The 17,209-nt window shown below is 30.1% G+C and overlaps 1 protein-coding gene across 1 annotated transcript; it reads right to left on the bottom strand.

Moving 5' to 3' along the window:
* Positions 1-8,055: 8,055 nt before the first annotated feature.
* On the bottom strand, positions 8,056-11,400 carry LOC113850729 (receptor like protein 27-like). The gene has a single exon (XM_027481282.1). The coding sequence runs from the start codon at positions 11,398-11,400 to the stop codon at positions 8,056-8,058; it is 3,345 nt and encodes a 1,114-aa protein (XP_027337083.1).
* Between the last annotated feature and the right edge of the window lie 5,809 nt (positions 11,401-17,209).

Below are 17,209 nucleotides of genomic sequence, written 5' to 3'. Positions count from 1 at the left end.
AAAGTAAGTGATAAGCACATGTTACACCTAAAATGCTTGTGATTTGTGAATATGCTATTTTGTAAGTTAGTCACACATTGTATCTTGTGACGAATCTCGTTATGTATTTGCAATCATTCATAAGTAGAATCGGTGTTATATTTTCCTTTCATGTTCACGACCCATATAAAAAGATTATTTTCAAAAATATGATCCAAGATCTTTACTCTTATAATTCTTTCATGAAAATATTATGGAAAGTTGAAGTATAATCTCAAAAGGTTCCAAGAACTATGAAGTTATACATATGAAAGTCTAAGCTAAGAGAGTAAGCAATATGAGTAAAAATATTATTCAACAAGATTATTTGATATTAGAATACTAGAAAAATTAGAAATGTTAATGTTTCTATTACAGATACACTGATTTTCTCAATACTCTGATATAAAATACAGTGACGTCTTTGCAAGTATTGCTGACTTTTCTTTGTCTTACGTAGAAAGGTGTACCTGTAAAAGACACTCTAATGATAAAATAATAAATGCTATTAAATATTTGAAAGTCAACATTTTACTTATATCTCTTACTTTCTTTTTATAGGCATTATTATAGGCTAAACACTGTGTGGATCAACCCTATCTTTAACCTTCTAATTAAGTAAATAATGATCTAATTATTTATCTTAATCAGTTCAATTATTCTTTAATTTATTCTTAATCTGACAGGGAGGGCGCTCGTCTTATTTAGGCCGAACGGATATTTAGATTCCTTCTTTTATCATTGAGACCAAGTGGTGTATTATCCAGTACAGTTAATATAAAATTTTATGCCTACTTTTAAAAGACATAACTTTTGCTACAAGATTTGCTACACTCATACAAATTAAATAACAACTACTAGGTTAGGAGTTCCTTTATAATATGGGTGTAAATGAGTCAATGTGATGAGTATTTAAATTTAAAACTTGATTTGTGAAAATAAAATAATGCTCAAGCCTAATTCATTTATTTAAATGAGTAAAAGACTATACTTAATTAACATTTTTAAAACTCGAATTTCACTCAGTAGCTTGTTTGTATTTTTTTTTTTTGGCAATTTTTGAATATTATTTTAGTATTTAATGAATATTTTTGTACTAAAAAGTAAAATAAAAATTATAATTATATATATATATATATATGTGTGTGTTTTTTTGTTATTTACAAGCTATTAATGTTAAGCATACAAAGTTTAAGTTTGAATTATTTAAATAAGTAAAACTAATTTAAAGCTTAAGCTTGTTTATTTAATTAAATAAAAGTTTAATTAGACATTTAATGAGTTAAACTTGAACAATTTTACAAGTAATTCAACTCATTTACACGTATTCTATAACTTACTTTCTCAAATCATAATTTTTGATAGACAAGCTTAGGAACAACTCACATGAATACAAAAAAGGAACCTAATCAAATATATAAGTATTAACTATAATTTTCTATGATCATTAACTTTTATTTTAAAATGTTTAACACCAAACAAAGAGATAACTTAAATTAATTAGTGTGCATATTTATGCACTTTTTTTAATCATGAATTAACTCATTTTTATTAAAATAATATTATATTTGATTACAACTCATAAAAATTATTAACATTCTTCTATTTGAACAAAATCAATTGCATATTTTTAATTTATAAAAAAATAGCTTTTAAAATGATTTTTAACTAATGACTAATTTTCTAATATGACTATATTTTAGAAAATACATTATCTATGATGTAATATCTAAAGATCACTTTGCCCAATAAAAGTTTGGACTAGAGAGAGGAAAGATAAGTATTAAGATGACAAATAGCTAGGCTTGCAAAAAGAAAAAAGAACTAATAGAAAAACAAAGCAAAAATTTAGAGAAAGGGGATGACGAGATTAAGGATTAGGCATAAGAAGGGAAGAGATTAGGGTTTCTAAATAACCTCTCTCCCGTATATGCATCATAGATAGGTCTTGTTGAGTTGAACTTAACCAACTCACACATGTCTGCATATACCTAATTCAAATCGTTAATTTATATCTAGCTTTTACTTGACCTGTTTTCATCCACCTAATTTAGATTTGAGTTACTTCAAATTCTTCATATTTGAACAAGTCAAGTAAAACTACCTAACCTTAGTATTACACGTAGCAACTTCCAAAATTTTGAAAGCTTCATTCATTCATACTCCCTTCTTAACAAACCAATTAGCAAAATAATTTTACTTTTACAACACAATATGTTCCAAATTCGCACTATCAATTAATTTGGCACCTAAGTTTAGGAACTAAATTGACTAATAATTATTAAATTAAAAAATTAATTAAGTGATTTCATAATATTAAAAAATTGAGCGATGGTAATAATATATTTTTTAAAACATTCTTTAAATTTATTCAATTTTTAAAAATAAAAAATCTCATAAATTGATAATGTTAACAGTTATTTAATTTTTTTAATAAAATAGTTTAATTACAAAAGGCATACTAAAAATTATTTTTTAAAAACATGATATTAATAATTTTCTAAGAACTTAAGTCATAGATTTATTTTTTTCTAACATTTAAAAGTAAATTGATGAATAATATTCAATTTAGGAATTAAATTAATTTTTCACTATTTTAAAATTATTTTAATATACAATATAACTTAAGAGGTGAGATCTATTTATGATCTATGTAAAAATTTTATGAATAACTTATGAAACATAATTTATACTTACAAGTTATTTTTTATTTATTTTAATAAATTACATAATATAATTTATTAAAATAATTTATTTTAATAAAATAACCTTAAAAATCTTGTTCTAGAAACGAGATATTGCCTTGTACCAGCCTCAAGACTACCGTGCGTCTAGGTCCTGTATCCATGTCCACATCCACATGGCACTACGTAGGGATGGTATTGTCTATTTCAAGCCTAAACACAGGAGGCGCGACGCACAACCCTCCCCTTTGGCCAAGAGAATCATCACCTCAGATTTATCATGTATCCAAGTTCACTTTCATATGACATTACCTATGGATTCAGACTCTCATAACACTTGTTTGGCTAGTATAAACTTTACAAGTATCTCTATATTAGTATCATATTATCTCCTTTAAGCCTAAACTTTCATGATTTTATGATTTATTTTTATTTTTAAAAATTGTAAATAAATGATTATTTTTTAAAATTGAAATACACCAGATATACTATTATATTATCTTATTAGTTTTGGAGTCGGATGAAAAAAAATTGCTTAATTTTATACTATAAATATGCGGCAAAAGTACATCGATTTTTTTTTTCTGCGGCAAATTGGAGATATATATCACAAGCAGATAGGAGTATTAAGAAGAATGACCTGAAACTGATACTCTTTAAACCGCGTCAGATTGCAGAATCCAAACCTACAATTTAACAAACACGAAGCGTGGGACCTGCGTGTCATTAAAAATGCTGATGGTGGTCCCATATTCAGACAAAGCTATCCTCAAAATTATTGTTATCACTATTTCTAATATTATCATTATCATCATCTTTGTTGTTATTATTATTATAATAAGTGATTGATGTGAGCTTGCGAAGGTTATCTTCCTAAGAGTGGGGTCAACTGGCTTGAAAGCAATGGTTTTGGTACAAGCTACAAGGTTCAAGATAATCGATTAATTGAGCATGAATAGACATAAAGCTTGTGCTATTGTGGTTGGTAGGTAAGTTGTCGTATATCATAGAATGAATAAAATTAGAAGGCTTAATTATATATATATATATATATATATATATATATGAAAAATTTAAAAAATAAAATATTTTAAATATAAAATTATATATATGTTTTTAAAATTTTATTTTTACATAAATATCCTGATTTAAAATATATAGAATTTAATTATAATTAATTTCACGTAAGACTTAAATTTAATTATAATAATTTTCAGCAATGCAATATGAAAGTTGATTATAATCGATTTATGTAACGTCGTATTAATTTATTTAAATTTTTTATTCAAATTAAAGAAAATTGATAATTTTAATTAAAAATTAATAATTTTAATTAAATTTGTTAATATTTTTACATAATAATTTTATAAATTATTAAATAATATCAATTAATTAAATTATTAAATTATATAAATTATTAAATAATTAGCCTGTTTTCTTTATATTTTTTGCGTTAATAAATTAGTTTTTTTTTTTTCACATCTGTAGGTATTTTTTCATTCATTTATTCTTTCTTTTTTCTCTCTATTAACGTTGAAAATCATCCTACTAATTTGTTTTTTTTTTTTCTGTTTGGTTTATGCAGATATGGACTGTTTAGTTAATATCAAACATATAAACTTAAGTTTCAATTTTGATTTGTGATAAAAATGAAGAAAACTCACAAAGAAATCAATTCTAAATTTTGATTTAAATGCAATAATAAATCAATTTTACTTTGCAATAGAAAACTCAAAAAGAAACTAATTTCAAATTTCAAATTCGCGGTTTACATTTATACTTTGGAGAGCAGTTCTACGTGGAATCGCTCTCTAATCTTACGCCTATACTCGGAACCACTCTCCAATCTTAACTTTTAAGAGCGGTTGTTTAATCGCTTTCTTAATATAACACATCAGATAGTGCAAGATTTTAAAGCAGTTCTAAACACTCTCTAATTTAAAATGGAACCGCTCTCAGATCTTCATTTTGGCATAGTGAATTAAAATTCTAAAATAAAGAAAATTAAATTTCAAAGTACATAGTACACAAAATATTTAGATCACCATGCAACATACGTGACTATGAGCCATGCCTATTGCGTCTGTGCCCAGCAAGGTGACCTCCTGTTGCACAACAATGATATAAAATCTGTCGTACATGTCTGCAGTGTGCATGTTCCTCCTCCTGCTGTTGGATAGGTGTGTGATGCTCCTCCTCCTCCAATGAACCATTAAATGAGGGAGTTCAGATATGTGTTAGTGATGGTCGATATAGATTATCTAGTGGTGGTACAGATCTGCTTGTACTAGTCGAATTCAGCCAAGTCATAACCTCAGCATCTGACATGAAAGGTGGACTGAAAGATATATGTCGTGTAATATCATCCTGAGCTAGACTTGTGACAAAATGTTGCATAGGATTGTGAGTAACCTCAAAATCTGACATAAACTGATGACTAGGGCCTGCCATAAAATACTGACTAGGGGTCATACATGGTTGGCTAGGGCCCGACATGAACTAGTGCTGAGAAGGACCAGCCATGTATTGCTGTTGGCTTGGTCCTGACATGAAGTGGTGGCTAGGGTATGTGGGTATTGGGTGGTATACATAGTGTGAGGTATGCTGTATAGTTGGATTTGCATCAGGTTCTACATTGTGTGCTAGGAGGTCGGCTGGTATATGAGCCTCATCACGGTACTGACGTCTGCTAGCACATGTACTTGCACGCAAATGACGCATGAAAGAGCGTTTATCTGGAACGTCATTAGGGTGTGTTATGTTAGGTGCTGGGGGGCATGTAGTGGTACACTATCAGGTAAGTCCCTAAGCTCTTCATCCTGTGGGCCTCCATCCAACGACAAAAATCTATTAGCGATTGACAAGTACCACTGAAAGTATTGGACAGAGGGACGATTATCATCAGCTAGCGGAAATGGAACTCGCCGATCCCTACGTGCTGCCCATACAACATGCTATGTCACATGATAATCAAGCCACCATATATCTAGATCACCCCTCCCATTGTTAGCATGCAACTGATCAATATTTATCGGGCTGATTGGTATGTGTTGTGCTCCACCAAATTGTCGAACTACGTGATCATCAGGGTGCTACTCAATCACAGTAAACTATATAAGAGTAGTCACAGATGCCCAAACATCAACCTCATCATATACAAAATGAGGTGTAATGTTCCTGATCTCATTGTTGTTGTAGGGCATCCACTTAAACTGAAATAATAAATAACAAATATTAGATCAAAAAATAAAATTATTTAAAACAAAATAATTTAGTAACATAAACTATATTTGAACTTATCCCAGTAATGCCAATTGAATCAATGATCCTCCTATATCGCATTAACTTATCTGTATCTGATCTCGTCGATGACCTATAACTTTTTCACTTGAAATAGGCATAATTAGTTTACATTCCTTAGTATAATAATTATAATTATAACAAACAATTTAATTTAATTTACAATATAATAATTAATATTTACACATCTTTCTAAATAATAATTACACAATTAATAATACATTAAATTAATTATAAAAATAATTAATTATAATTTAACTAAATATCTTTAAAAATTAATTTACTTGTGTGTTAAGTTTGCTTGCAATATGATCAACAAAATTGAGCCGATATAGATTATTATCCATTTTTTTTTTCCATTGTATATGCTTTTTTTCGATCTCACTTTCTCTAGTCTCCACTCTTTATGGTGGCTGTTTTTTTCTGATTTCTCTTTCTCTATGGTGGCTGTTGTCTGTGGTGGGAAGGAGAATGATATATATGAAGTAGTCGATTATACTTGTCCCTAGAATTACACTGAAGTTGATTTTAATTGACTTCCCTTTAACATGTTAGTTGATTATAATTGACTTCAAAGGACCAGAAACCAGCAAGATGGAAGTCAACTTAAATTGACTTCTTTGGAGGCTGAAAGTCGATTGTAATCGTCTTCCTTGCAGCAATAAAATCGACTTTAATCGATTTCTGTTAGAGTATCAATGGCAAATGGGAGTCAGCTTTAATCGACTTCTGTAGGATAGATAAGTTATTTTTAATCGACTTCAATGTTTCAGATTTAGGACATTTGTATAAAAAAAAATTTGAGGATACATGCGTAATTTTGTTTTTGAAATGTTTTATTCACGTAAAAAAGCCATATATATATATATAAATATAAAATTTTTATTTGTTATTTAAGTTTTTATAAATTAAAAATTAAGGGCATTATATTTTATTTTAAATGATTATAAAATAGTTCATTTATGAAGGATAAAATAGAAAATAGAACTTAACCAGATAATAAGTTGATAATTTTTCATCATGACCTTCAGAATTTTGTAAAAAATAATAATAAAGATTGTGAGTTGTTTTGTAAAAGTTAGCAAATAAGATTAATAATGTTTTAAAGTCTTTTTTTTGTTTAAATAGTCATCCAAGATAATCTAATCCAAACACACATGCACTAAGACTTTAGAATCATTTCAGATTTCAATTTCATTACAAACCCTTCAAAAATTTGGTAAAAGATAAAGATTAAAGATTTTTAAAAATGAAATTGGAGATCCCAGTTTGCATATAATCGGAATTAGAAAGATCGAAAGAAGCCAAAGAAAAGGCTGAAAAGAAATCCCTCTGTCCTTTTTTTATTTTCTTTTTCTTCTAGAAAATAATTTTTTTTTCTGAACTTGTGGATTTTTTCGAGAAAATACAAACTAAAGAAGTGTTGAACTTGCATGAAAGAAGAAAAGAAGGAGAAAACAAAATGGTTGACATTATTATTTAGAATATTTAACACATAAATAAGATCAATGATGGATATACTTTGTTATTTTAAGTTTTAGATTTGGATTTATAAATTGTGAAAACGGCTCTCTCTCTCTCTCACTACATATATAAAAGAGCCTTTGATCAATCCACTTATTTTGTGGGATTAAATGAAGAGTTTTGAGGTTTGGTTTGAATGTCAAATTCTAATTGTTATTTAATTGCTTTCCCTCTTAATTTCTGCTCCTTATTCTTGAATCTTGTTTGTAATCTTGGATTTAAATTGATCAATATTTTTATTTTGCTATTAAATTGATCAATATTTTTAAATTTTCATTATGTAATTATTGCGTATATTATTGGAAGAAACGTTTGTGATCCTTAAGTTTCGGTCCGTGATCAATATTTTTTATTCTCAATATATAGGTATGGCAGTAATTTGTAATTGTAATGCTTATTATTTTATTTATAACTTTAAAGTAGTACAACATTTCATCTTTGAAAATGAATACAATCCCTACCTTACCCTCTCCCAATTCAAAAGGTTATACAAAATTATTACATGATAAACTACTTGAACACTGCAAAATCAACCAAACCTCCATTGTAAAGACCTGTACTTTTGCTCTTCATGATGTTTATATACAAAATAAAGTTGAGGAAAAATCCAGCTCAGCAAATCCTCCACATGCTTACTGTACCACAACCTCCATCTCTTGCACAAAATAAGGGGAAGGATGACTAATCCCAGTCCAAAAATGAATCCTAACTCAACACTTAAAAAATTCCAATCAATTGAGCCATGTGTTTCATATGCAAGTGATGGTGGTGTTGGTGAACCTTGTCTCCCATCATCAATACACTTTTTGGTTAGTGGAGGTCCACATAACCTATCATTCCCTTCAAAGGAATTTTCTTCAAAGGATTGTATTTGAGTTCCTAATGGAATTCTCCCCACCAAATGATTAAAGGAGAGATTCAAAACTGCGAGGAAAGACAAACTTGAAATCTCTATGGGAATTTCTCCACTCAAAAAGTTACTTGATAGGTCCAAGGACTCAAGTTGAATCAAATGTCCTAAAGATGATGGTATATGGTTTGAAAAAGCATTATGTGATAAGTTAAGAACAATCAATGCTCTAAAACTCATAAGCTCTTCTGGTATTGGACCTTCAAAATTGTTGGATGAGAAATCCAATGAAGTAAAGATAGCTGGAATTTTGACCAACTTCATTTGCAAGCCTTTATTGACAACAGTAGCTGAATCAAGGTAGGATCCCCCAAATTGCAATTGGTAGGCATTGACAAAGTAAGAAAATAGAGTGTCAATTTGCAAACGAGGTAGAGCTGCAGACATTTTGGCTATTCTCATGACAAGAATTTTATCAATACTAGCCAATGCATCATTGTACCTCACAGAATGATGGAAATCATACATGTCAAAAAATAAATTTCCAGACATTTGTTGTGATTCATCTTCATCACCCATCATTGCTATCCAACTTCGCAAAAGTGCTTGTGGTAGTGCACCATTGAAATTATTGGAAGCTATATCAACAATACGAAGCATTGTCCAATTACGAGTGCTATGTTGACATCCAATGGGACCATGGAGTTTGTTGGACCTTAAAATCAACACTCGAATGGTGGAAATATTCCATAAAAAGCACGGGAATCTATCTCTCAACATGTTGTTTCCTAAGTTCAAGACTTCTAATTTCTGGCAATTTACCAAAGATTTTGGAATGGTACCACCCAAGAAATTCCCATTGAGATTAAGGGATCTTAAATTACATGATCTTGAAATTGTATTAGATATAGAACCTGTCAATTTGTTTCCACCTAAATCTAATACCCTAAGAGTACTGCTTCTTGAGGTTAAGCACTCGGGGATGGAGCCATTGAAGTTATTATGAGAAAGATCAAGCATTCGTAGAATAGAACAATTACAAAATGCTTGAGGAATATTTCCATGAAAACTATTATTTGAAAGGGAAAGGAAAAATGTGAAACGAAGGTACTTTTTAATGTCAGGTGGTATAATACTGAAGTTATTGCTTGAGTAGTCCAAATGAACAGCACTTTTTATGAAAGTAGGAATAGACCCATGAAGTTGGTTGTTGTGAAGATCAACCATCAACGTATTAAAACTAAGATTTTCAAAGGGTCCTTCCATACCTGTAAAAAAATTGTTGGAAAGGTTGAAATTAAACATATTTTCAGATCTCCAAATCCAATTGGGTATCATTCCTTGAATTTGGTTGCTAGACAGATCTAAATCAAGTATTTGAGATTGATTTTTCAAGAAAGCAGGAATCTTCTTCAACTTGCAATTACCCAGATATAGATTTGTCATGTTAGGAAATGATGGAAGGCCATCATCATCATTGAAAGTGGTATCAACAGTCAAGTTGTTGTGTGAAAGACCTAATGTATGTAGATTTTGAAGATTTTGAAACATATCAAGCCTTATGGTGCCATTGAATTGATTTGAAGAAAGATGGAGGTAACTAAGACTTCTAAGATGAAGAAAAGACCTGGGAATAGGTCCTTGAAATTTATTATCACTTAGATCAACAAACTGCAATGTGGAGAAAGATGCACTTGGGAATTCATCTAATAGTCCATCAAATCCATTGTGAGAAAGGACAAGTTCCTGTAGAAATGGAAGTGTAAAGACTATTGAGGGGACTTTCCCATTGAGGGAGTTATCACCTAAATTGATGCTAATGAGATTTGAAAGTTCCTTCCAGTGAGTAGATGTAATTTGCCCAGTGAAATTATTTTGAAAAAGGGATAAATATTTGAGATTCTTGGACTTGTTAAGAGATGGAAGAGGGCCATTGAAGTTATTGAACGACAAGTCCAAATGAACAAGTTGGGAGAGTCCTGATAATGAAACAGGGAGTGTTCCATTGAATTGGCAATTGGATAGATCTAACATAGACAATTGCTTCAAATTGGAAATAGTACCTGGTAACTGCCCAGAGAAATTCGTATTGCTAAGATTCAAGGTTTGAAGATATCCATCTTGGGGGAAGTTTGGCAAGGAACCATGAAGATCTTCATTATCTGATACGTCAAGGACCTTTAGCTTTTGTATTTGGAAGATATCCTTTGGAAAAGCATCAGTCAATCCACAACTACTAAGTTGTAAAGTTGTCAAACTTGAGAGATTTGCCAACGATTTTGGCACTGGACTTGTCATATTATTCATGTTCAATTGAACTACTGAGAGAGACTGAAGCTTTGATAGTGAAGAATCAATTGGTCCTGAGAGGTTGCAAGATGACATACTTAGAACTTCAAGTTTGTGCAATAAAGAGATGGCATTGCACCATTCCTTTCCAATTGAAGATACCCTCACACCATCAAGATACAATTCTGTGATTTCTGTGAGGTTCTGCATGAGTATTCCTATATTTGGCCTCTCAAGTTTTAGAGTATGTTGCGAGGTAAATGATATAGACAAATCAAGAGTAGACAGCTTTGTTAGCTGAGCAATCTCAATTGGAATTTGTCCCTGAAATCCTGCATTTGACAAGTTCAAATACCTCAAATTCTTTAGCAAGCCAAACGTTGGAGGAATCATAGAATGGATGTCATTGTGAGCCAAATTCAAATTCTGCAAATATTGAAGGTTGAAGAGACTTGAATTATCTAGGCCTCCAGTGATAGATTCTTCACTCATGTCAAGACCAATTACATGTCCCTCTTCGCATGCTACTCCTTTCCATTGACAACAATCACCACTTTGATTCCAGTGAACTAGTTTTTGGGATTTGGCATGGTTGAATATAAGGTTGTGCTTCATACTGAGCAACAAGAATTGCTCGTGAGCAAGACATTTGCTTGTTGTCGCATAGATATTGATACTTAGGTTTATAAAGCATAAGAATATAAAGAAAGGCAACAAAGCCAAATGGAGTCTCATTGGTGATGATGGTTTAAGTCACTCTCTGATAGATGGGTAAATTAATGAGGAGTAGAATGATTTAGCTTAGAACATTTATCGCTAATTTATAGTACCATAGATCATCTAATTTTTAATGTGCTATTTTCTATCATTCTTTGACTAGTTGGATTATTCCTGACTATAGTGGACAAATATTTAAAATTGACGCTGCAGTTTGAACCTCGGCACATTACTAGACTTATTCAATGTTCAATCATTATTCAAAATAAAATTTAATTTCTAGAAAAGAAGACTTCTCAAATACGAAATGCTGCTTGGCTTTACGTCATCTTATAGTGGCTGGACTTGTTCAAATGCAACAATTCAATGTAACGAAGTTTTAGTAGAGAAAACATCATGGAGTTTTTAACAACTTAGCATGAATACAAAAAATAAAACTCCTAAAAAAGATAAGATCAAGGCTTGAGAGAAGTTAACTACAAAGGTAGTTATGGTATGTGAATCTAAAAGCATGTTTTTTCCATTTTTAAAAAGAATTTTTTTTTAAAACAAAGATTAAGTATTATATGTATTTTTTTTTAAAATATTGTAGTTGCCTAAAGGGATAATATATAAAAGAATACTTAAGTTTTATTTGAACTTATTAAAAATTTTAAAAGAATAATTAGATGGTGAAATACTTGTGTATAAATATCAAAATAGTGAATATCTTAACTGATGTCAAAGATTAGATGTATTACAGTACTTTAAAGGTGAAGCATAAACATCGTGATCTTTCTAAAGTTATTTTCTTAAATATTTTAAAAGAGTTGTCATCGAAAACCAAGTAAAAAAGTTTTTAAAATAAATTCATTTCCTCTTTTTTTTTCAATAACTTTATTTCATATATATATATATATATATATATTGTAATTTATTATAAATAATTTATTACAAATAATTGTTTTGATATAAACAAATGTGATTTTTAATAAAACTTATTAATATTTTTAGCAATGTTATAGTTTAAAAAATATACTAAATATAGTGATATTGAGGTAATTTTGTTAACAATTTTTCTAATCTGTTCACTGTTGCATAAGATATAAGAAGTCATGCACAGTATCTTTTTATTAAAAATTACATAATTTAATGTAATTAAATACATTAATATTATTAAATGCTATAATTTTTAATAAAAAATTATATATCATTTTTTCTATGCAATTTTGTACAATAGAAAAATTGATTTATTAAACATTTTATTATTACTTACACATTTTTTATTTACCTACATGTTTCTTATTCTACTCAATATTTTTTTTAAATCTTGTAATGCAAATTATAATTATGCATAACAAAATACAGGTAATGTTAAGGTTTTTTTTTTCAATGTCATTTAAGCATTTTTCATGGAAATTGTCAGCTTTATTTGAGGATAAACAAATAATAATAATAAAATTTCATTAAAAGAAAAACATTTATTATATTATTATAACTTTAATATAATAAATATACACTTTTTTTTTATAAAAAAATATATTTATGGATGCTTAAACCCAATTGTAAGATTAAAGTTAATAAAGCTTTATTTTATTTATTCTTCAATTATCAAGGTATGTGAAGTAGACCGAAGAATTTTGCCATCCTAAAAATGAAACATTTTCCGAACTTCTTCCAAAACTTTCACAAAGACTCTTTAAACTTGATTAGAAAGCTGTTAAAATGATTAGAAAAGTTAATATATAGAGCTAGATAATCTTTTGATGTATTGAAAATATCATATGACGAATGTTACTTAGTAAAAGAAGCCTTTGATATATACTACTCTTTGTGTATACACATTTCCCTGCAATAAATCTAGAAAACTTACAAAGAAATAAGTTTCAAATTTCAGATTCCCGGTCATATTTTGGAGAGCAGTTCCATGTAACACCTTCAATTTTGTTACTCTTAGATAGGAAAAATAAGAATTTGGATAAAAGATATCTCGCTCAAATGAGATAGATTTTGCTCAAGCGACAAAAGTTTTGCTAAAAGAGAACGTTCTGGAACTCTCTCGCTCAAGCGAGATGAGATAATATTACCCCAACTGTCCTCTCGCCCAAGCGAGAAAATGGTCTCGCTCAGGCTGGGAGCAGCTCGCCCAAGCAAGATAGAGCTCGCTCAGGCGAGGAGTCGCAGGAAAGATAGGGTGCTCTTTGGACTCAATCTCGCTCAAGCAAGAATATTAGAAAAATGAGTAGTCTCGCTGTCTGGTTATCTCGCTGAAGCGAGGATGGAAGCTCGCTTAAGCGAGAATTTTATTACTCAAGCGAGGTCGCGTGAGTTTAGAAGGATATTTAAGGAACCTCAGCTTCAAAAACATTCATTTCTTACCAAACGACCTTCTCTCTTCATTCTCTTTGTCTTTTCTCCTTCCTTTCTCTAAAGAGAACTCTCACAGACTTGAAATCTCTTCCAGATCCAAGCTCAAACATCAATTTCATTCAAATCTAAGTAAGTTTCTCGGAGCTCAGATTTCTATTTTATTCCTTTTTTTTCGATTTTCTTTGAAATACTTAGGAAACTTCATCTTTTGGACAATATCTCCGTTTATATTGTGAAATCTCTCAAGAAAACTAGTTTTGGGAAATCGTTACCAGGTAAAGGGAGTATTCTCAAGCCTTAGTTTTATATACATATATAATGATCTTAGAAGAATCTGAATAACATATTTTAGTAGTAATCTATAATTTTTATGAAATCATATGGTGAAAGTGTATTTTTGAGATAAAGGAAGGTTTTGGGTTTATTTGAAACTAATGAAATCAGACTCTTAGGGAAAGCTATGGGTTAGAACAACATCAAGAAGTTTTAAGGCTAAGTTACTTAGGATATATATGAGTTAAATAATAAATGATACAAAATAATAAACTTTAAGTTAGAAGACCATATTGAGATCATACGAGTTGAACTGAGTCCGAAGGTGTCCGACCTTCGACATATTGTATTGATTGTATGGTATGATAATTGTGGTGATTTTTGTGTTAGATTGGCATATTGTATTGATTGTATGGTGTAATATTATATGATAACTTTCTATATTAGACTGACATGATGCAATAAGTATAGATATGATTTGATAACTGAAATATATTCAACTGAGTAAATTCACTTGAATAATTGAAGTGTTGATTGATTTTGAAAGTATATGATGTATGAAAGAGATGCATGATTATAATGCGTGGGTCAAAATAATTTGAAAAGGATGATTAGGATATATATTATAACACATTGAAGGGTGTATTATAATATATATTGTGATCCATGAATTTATATAAATCGTAACTCAAGTATTATGATATGTTGATCGATAAAAAGAATATGGAAATGAGAAATACTGAGAAAGAGAAAAAGAATAAGTATAGATAGTTGACACGAGGTCGTACACGAGTCAAAATAAACCTAATTACTATAGTAGGGGCAAGCAACTAGGGTCGTTTCTCAAAGAATCACAATGACAAATTAATCTATTTAGAGAGTGTATAAGACGGGGGGTTTGTTTATAAAGGAAACAAAAATGCACTTAATTATAATTAGAATGAAGAGTGAACAGAAATTGAAATTCCAATCCAAGAATTAAGAAGAAAAATGACTACTCTATCACTGGATTTTTAAGAGAGTACATCAACAAACAATTTGGTAATTAACAATGAATCCGAATGAAACCTTAATTCGAACTCAGTATTCACATGAAGACCTTCATGCATTCGATTAGCACATAATTAATTAAAATTCAGAAAACTCTAGAACCTAATTGAATTGTGCCAATTTAATTTACCAATGCCGTTAATCGTAGTTTTCAAACTTGAAAATCCAATTCATGTTCCTTAAAACTCAATTACATACATCAATCGAATAATACGTAATCAACCACATGCATAATCATCAATCCAAATGAATAACTTCAATTCAAAAATATAATTAGCAAAAGGGAGAGAATAAGGAATAGATGAAACCCGAAATTGTTATTGAATTTATGCCAATGTGCGATCAATCAATCCTCAAGAGTGTCACATCTCTTTTAATCCTTGAATCAGATGGGAATCTAAGCCTCCATGGATGGAGGAAAACAATTCATGAAAGGGGAGAAAAAAAATGAAAACAGAGAGAAAAAAGAAGAAGAAAGGAGAGGAGCCAAAAACAACTTAAAATTCAAAATTTAAAATTCAAAAATTCCGTTCGTCGCTTTGTTCCATTTTTTCGGCTATGAAAACGGCCTCTTTTTGGTTCATGGCCTAAAGGACAATTGTAGCCTTGGATGTTAGCTTCAAAACGCCACTGAAATGGGCTTAATCAGACATCTGTGGACTGAGATATAGCCAAAATACTGCACCTTGCTTAGGATCTGCGACTGCAGCGTTTCGACTTCCTCCAGGCCCAGTTTCAGCTTCTTATCATTAGAATTTGTTTCTGACCTCTCATAGCAATTGTGCACCTTTCTCTTAGCTTTCCTACAAATCAAGAATCAAAATGAAAGGAGTTCTACAACTCAAGATATAGTCTAGAAACCAAAATAGTATCAGAATTTGCCAAATACTGGAAAAATTAAATAAAGCCCAAATAGAATTCAAACATCATAACATGATCCAATTCAACCAATTAAGCACAAAAGAGGATTAATGAGCTACGAATGAGAGGAAATAATGTTATAAAAATTCAATTGATCAAATTCCCCCACACTTAGCTCTTGCATGTCCTCATGTAAGACACAATCAAACAAATAAAAACATGTAACCTAAAAAAAATATAGAATAATCAAAACAAATAAAAAAATTCTCCAATGAATCCTTAGAAGTGCTGAACTTAGGGACACAAGATCAAATAAAGTATCAAGAGTTCTACAACAATCAAACATCCAACTCCTAACCTCTAAAAAATGCAAGCCAAGCAATATCATTCAAAGTGTATAGATTAAGCATGAAAGATCTCACAAGATGGTGTATACAACTCAACTCTCAAGTGTACGGTTCAAAGTGTTTCACTCAAGTCACCTCAAAAGACAATGCATTACCATAAGCTTGTTAATCTTCTACTTCTCCACTACTTACAATCATATGCAAACACAAATCAAGAGGGCTATATTCAATGGTTGTAATAGGGCTAATGTAAAATGACAAGATACAATTGAAGAAAATAGGAATAACATTGGCCCTTAGACAAATCAAGCCATAACATACATTTATTCTCCTTGGACTTTCTTTTCCCTTCATCAAAATTTCCCATTTTCTTTGTAATAATTTTTTTATTTTTTTATTTCTTTTTCTTCATTTTTTTGTTCTTTTTCTTCTTGCATTCTTTCCGAACCCCCACACTTGAAATGCAATAACATTAATGAAACCAATGCATTCCCTATTCCCTAAGGTTAGGTATAACATATTTTTCCACTTAAAGCTTATAATCTGCTAGAAGCCAAAGACTGATTAATAAGGCTCGAAGGGGCTAAACAAAGGGCAAAATGCAAGGTAAGCTATATGGCCAAGTGGGTACAAATTTGAAAGAAATGCCTCTATCATGTTCATAATTGCATATAAAATTGTAGCCTCAAAAAAGAATCAAAACAAGTTCTAGAATGACAAAATCTAAGAGGGAAAGCACACAAGAAAGAAAAGAATGGCATGAATTTCAACCATCCAAAAATAAGGCTCAAAAGCTCACAAAGGTAAAGTCTAACATACTCAATCATACAAATCAAAATCAATCACCCAATTCACATATATCAAGAGGAAGAAGTAATAATAAAATCATGTAGGAACTCTATCCTCCTTAATAACTAATGCCTTAACTCAACAACTTCTAATTCAAC

Source organism: Abrus precatorius, unplaced genomic scaffold (assembly GCF_003935025.1).
Source record: "Abrus precatorius isolate BTA unplaced genomic scaffold, Abrus_2018 Scaffold9, whole genome shotgun sequence".
Lineage (NCBI taxonomy): Eukaryota > Viridiplantae > Streptophyta > Magnoliopsida > Fabales > Fabaceae > Abrus > Abrus precatorius.
Note: the sequence above shows the minus strand (reverse complement) of the source record. Positions and strands in the feature narration are given on the sequence as shown.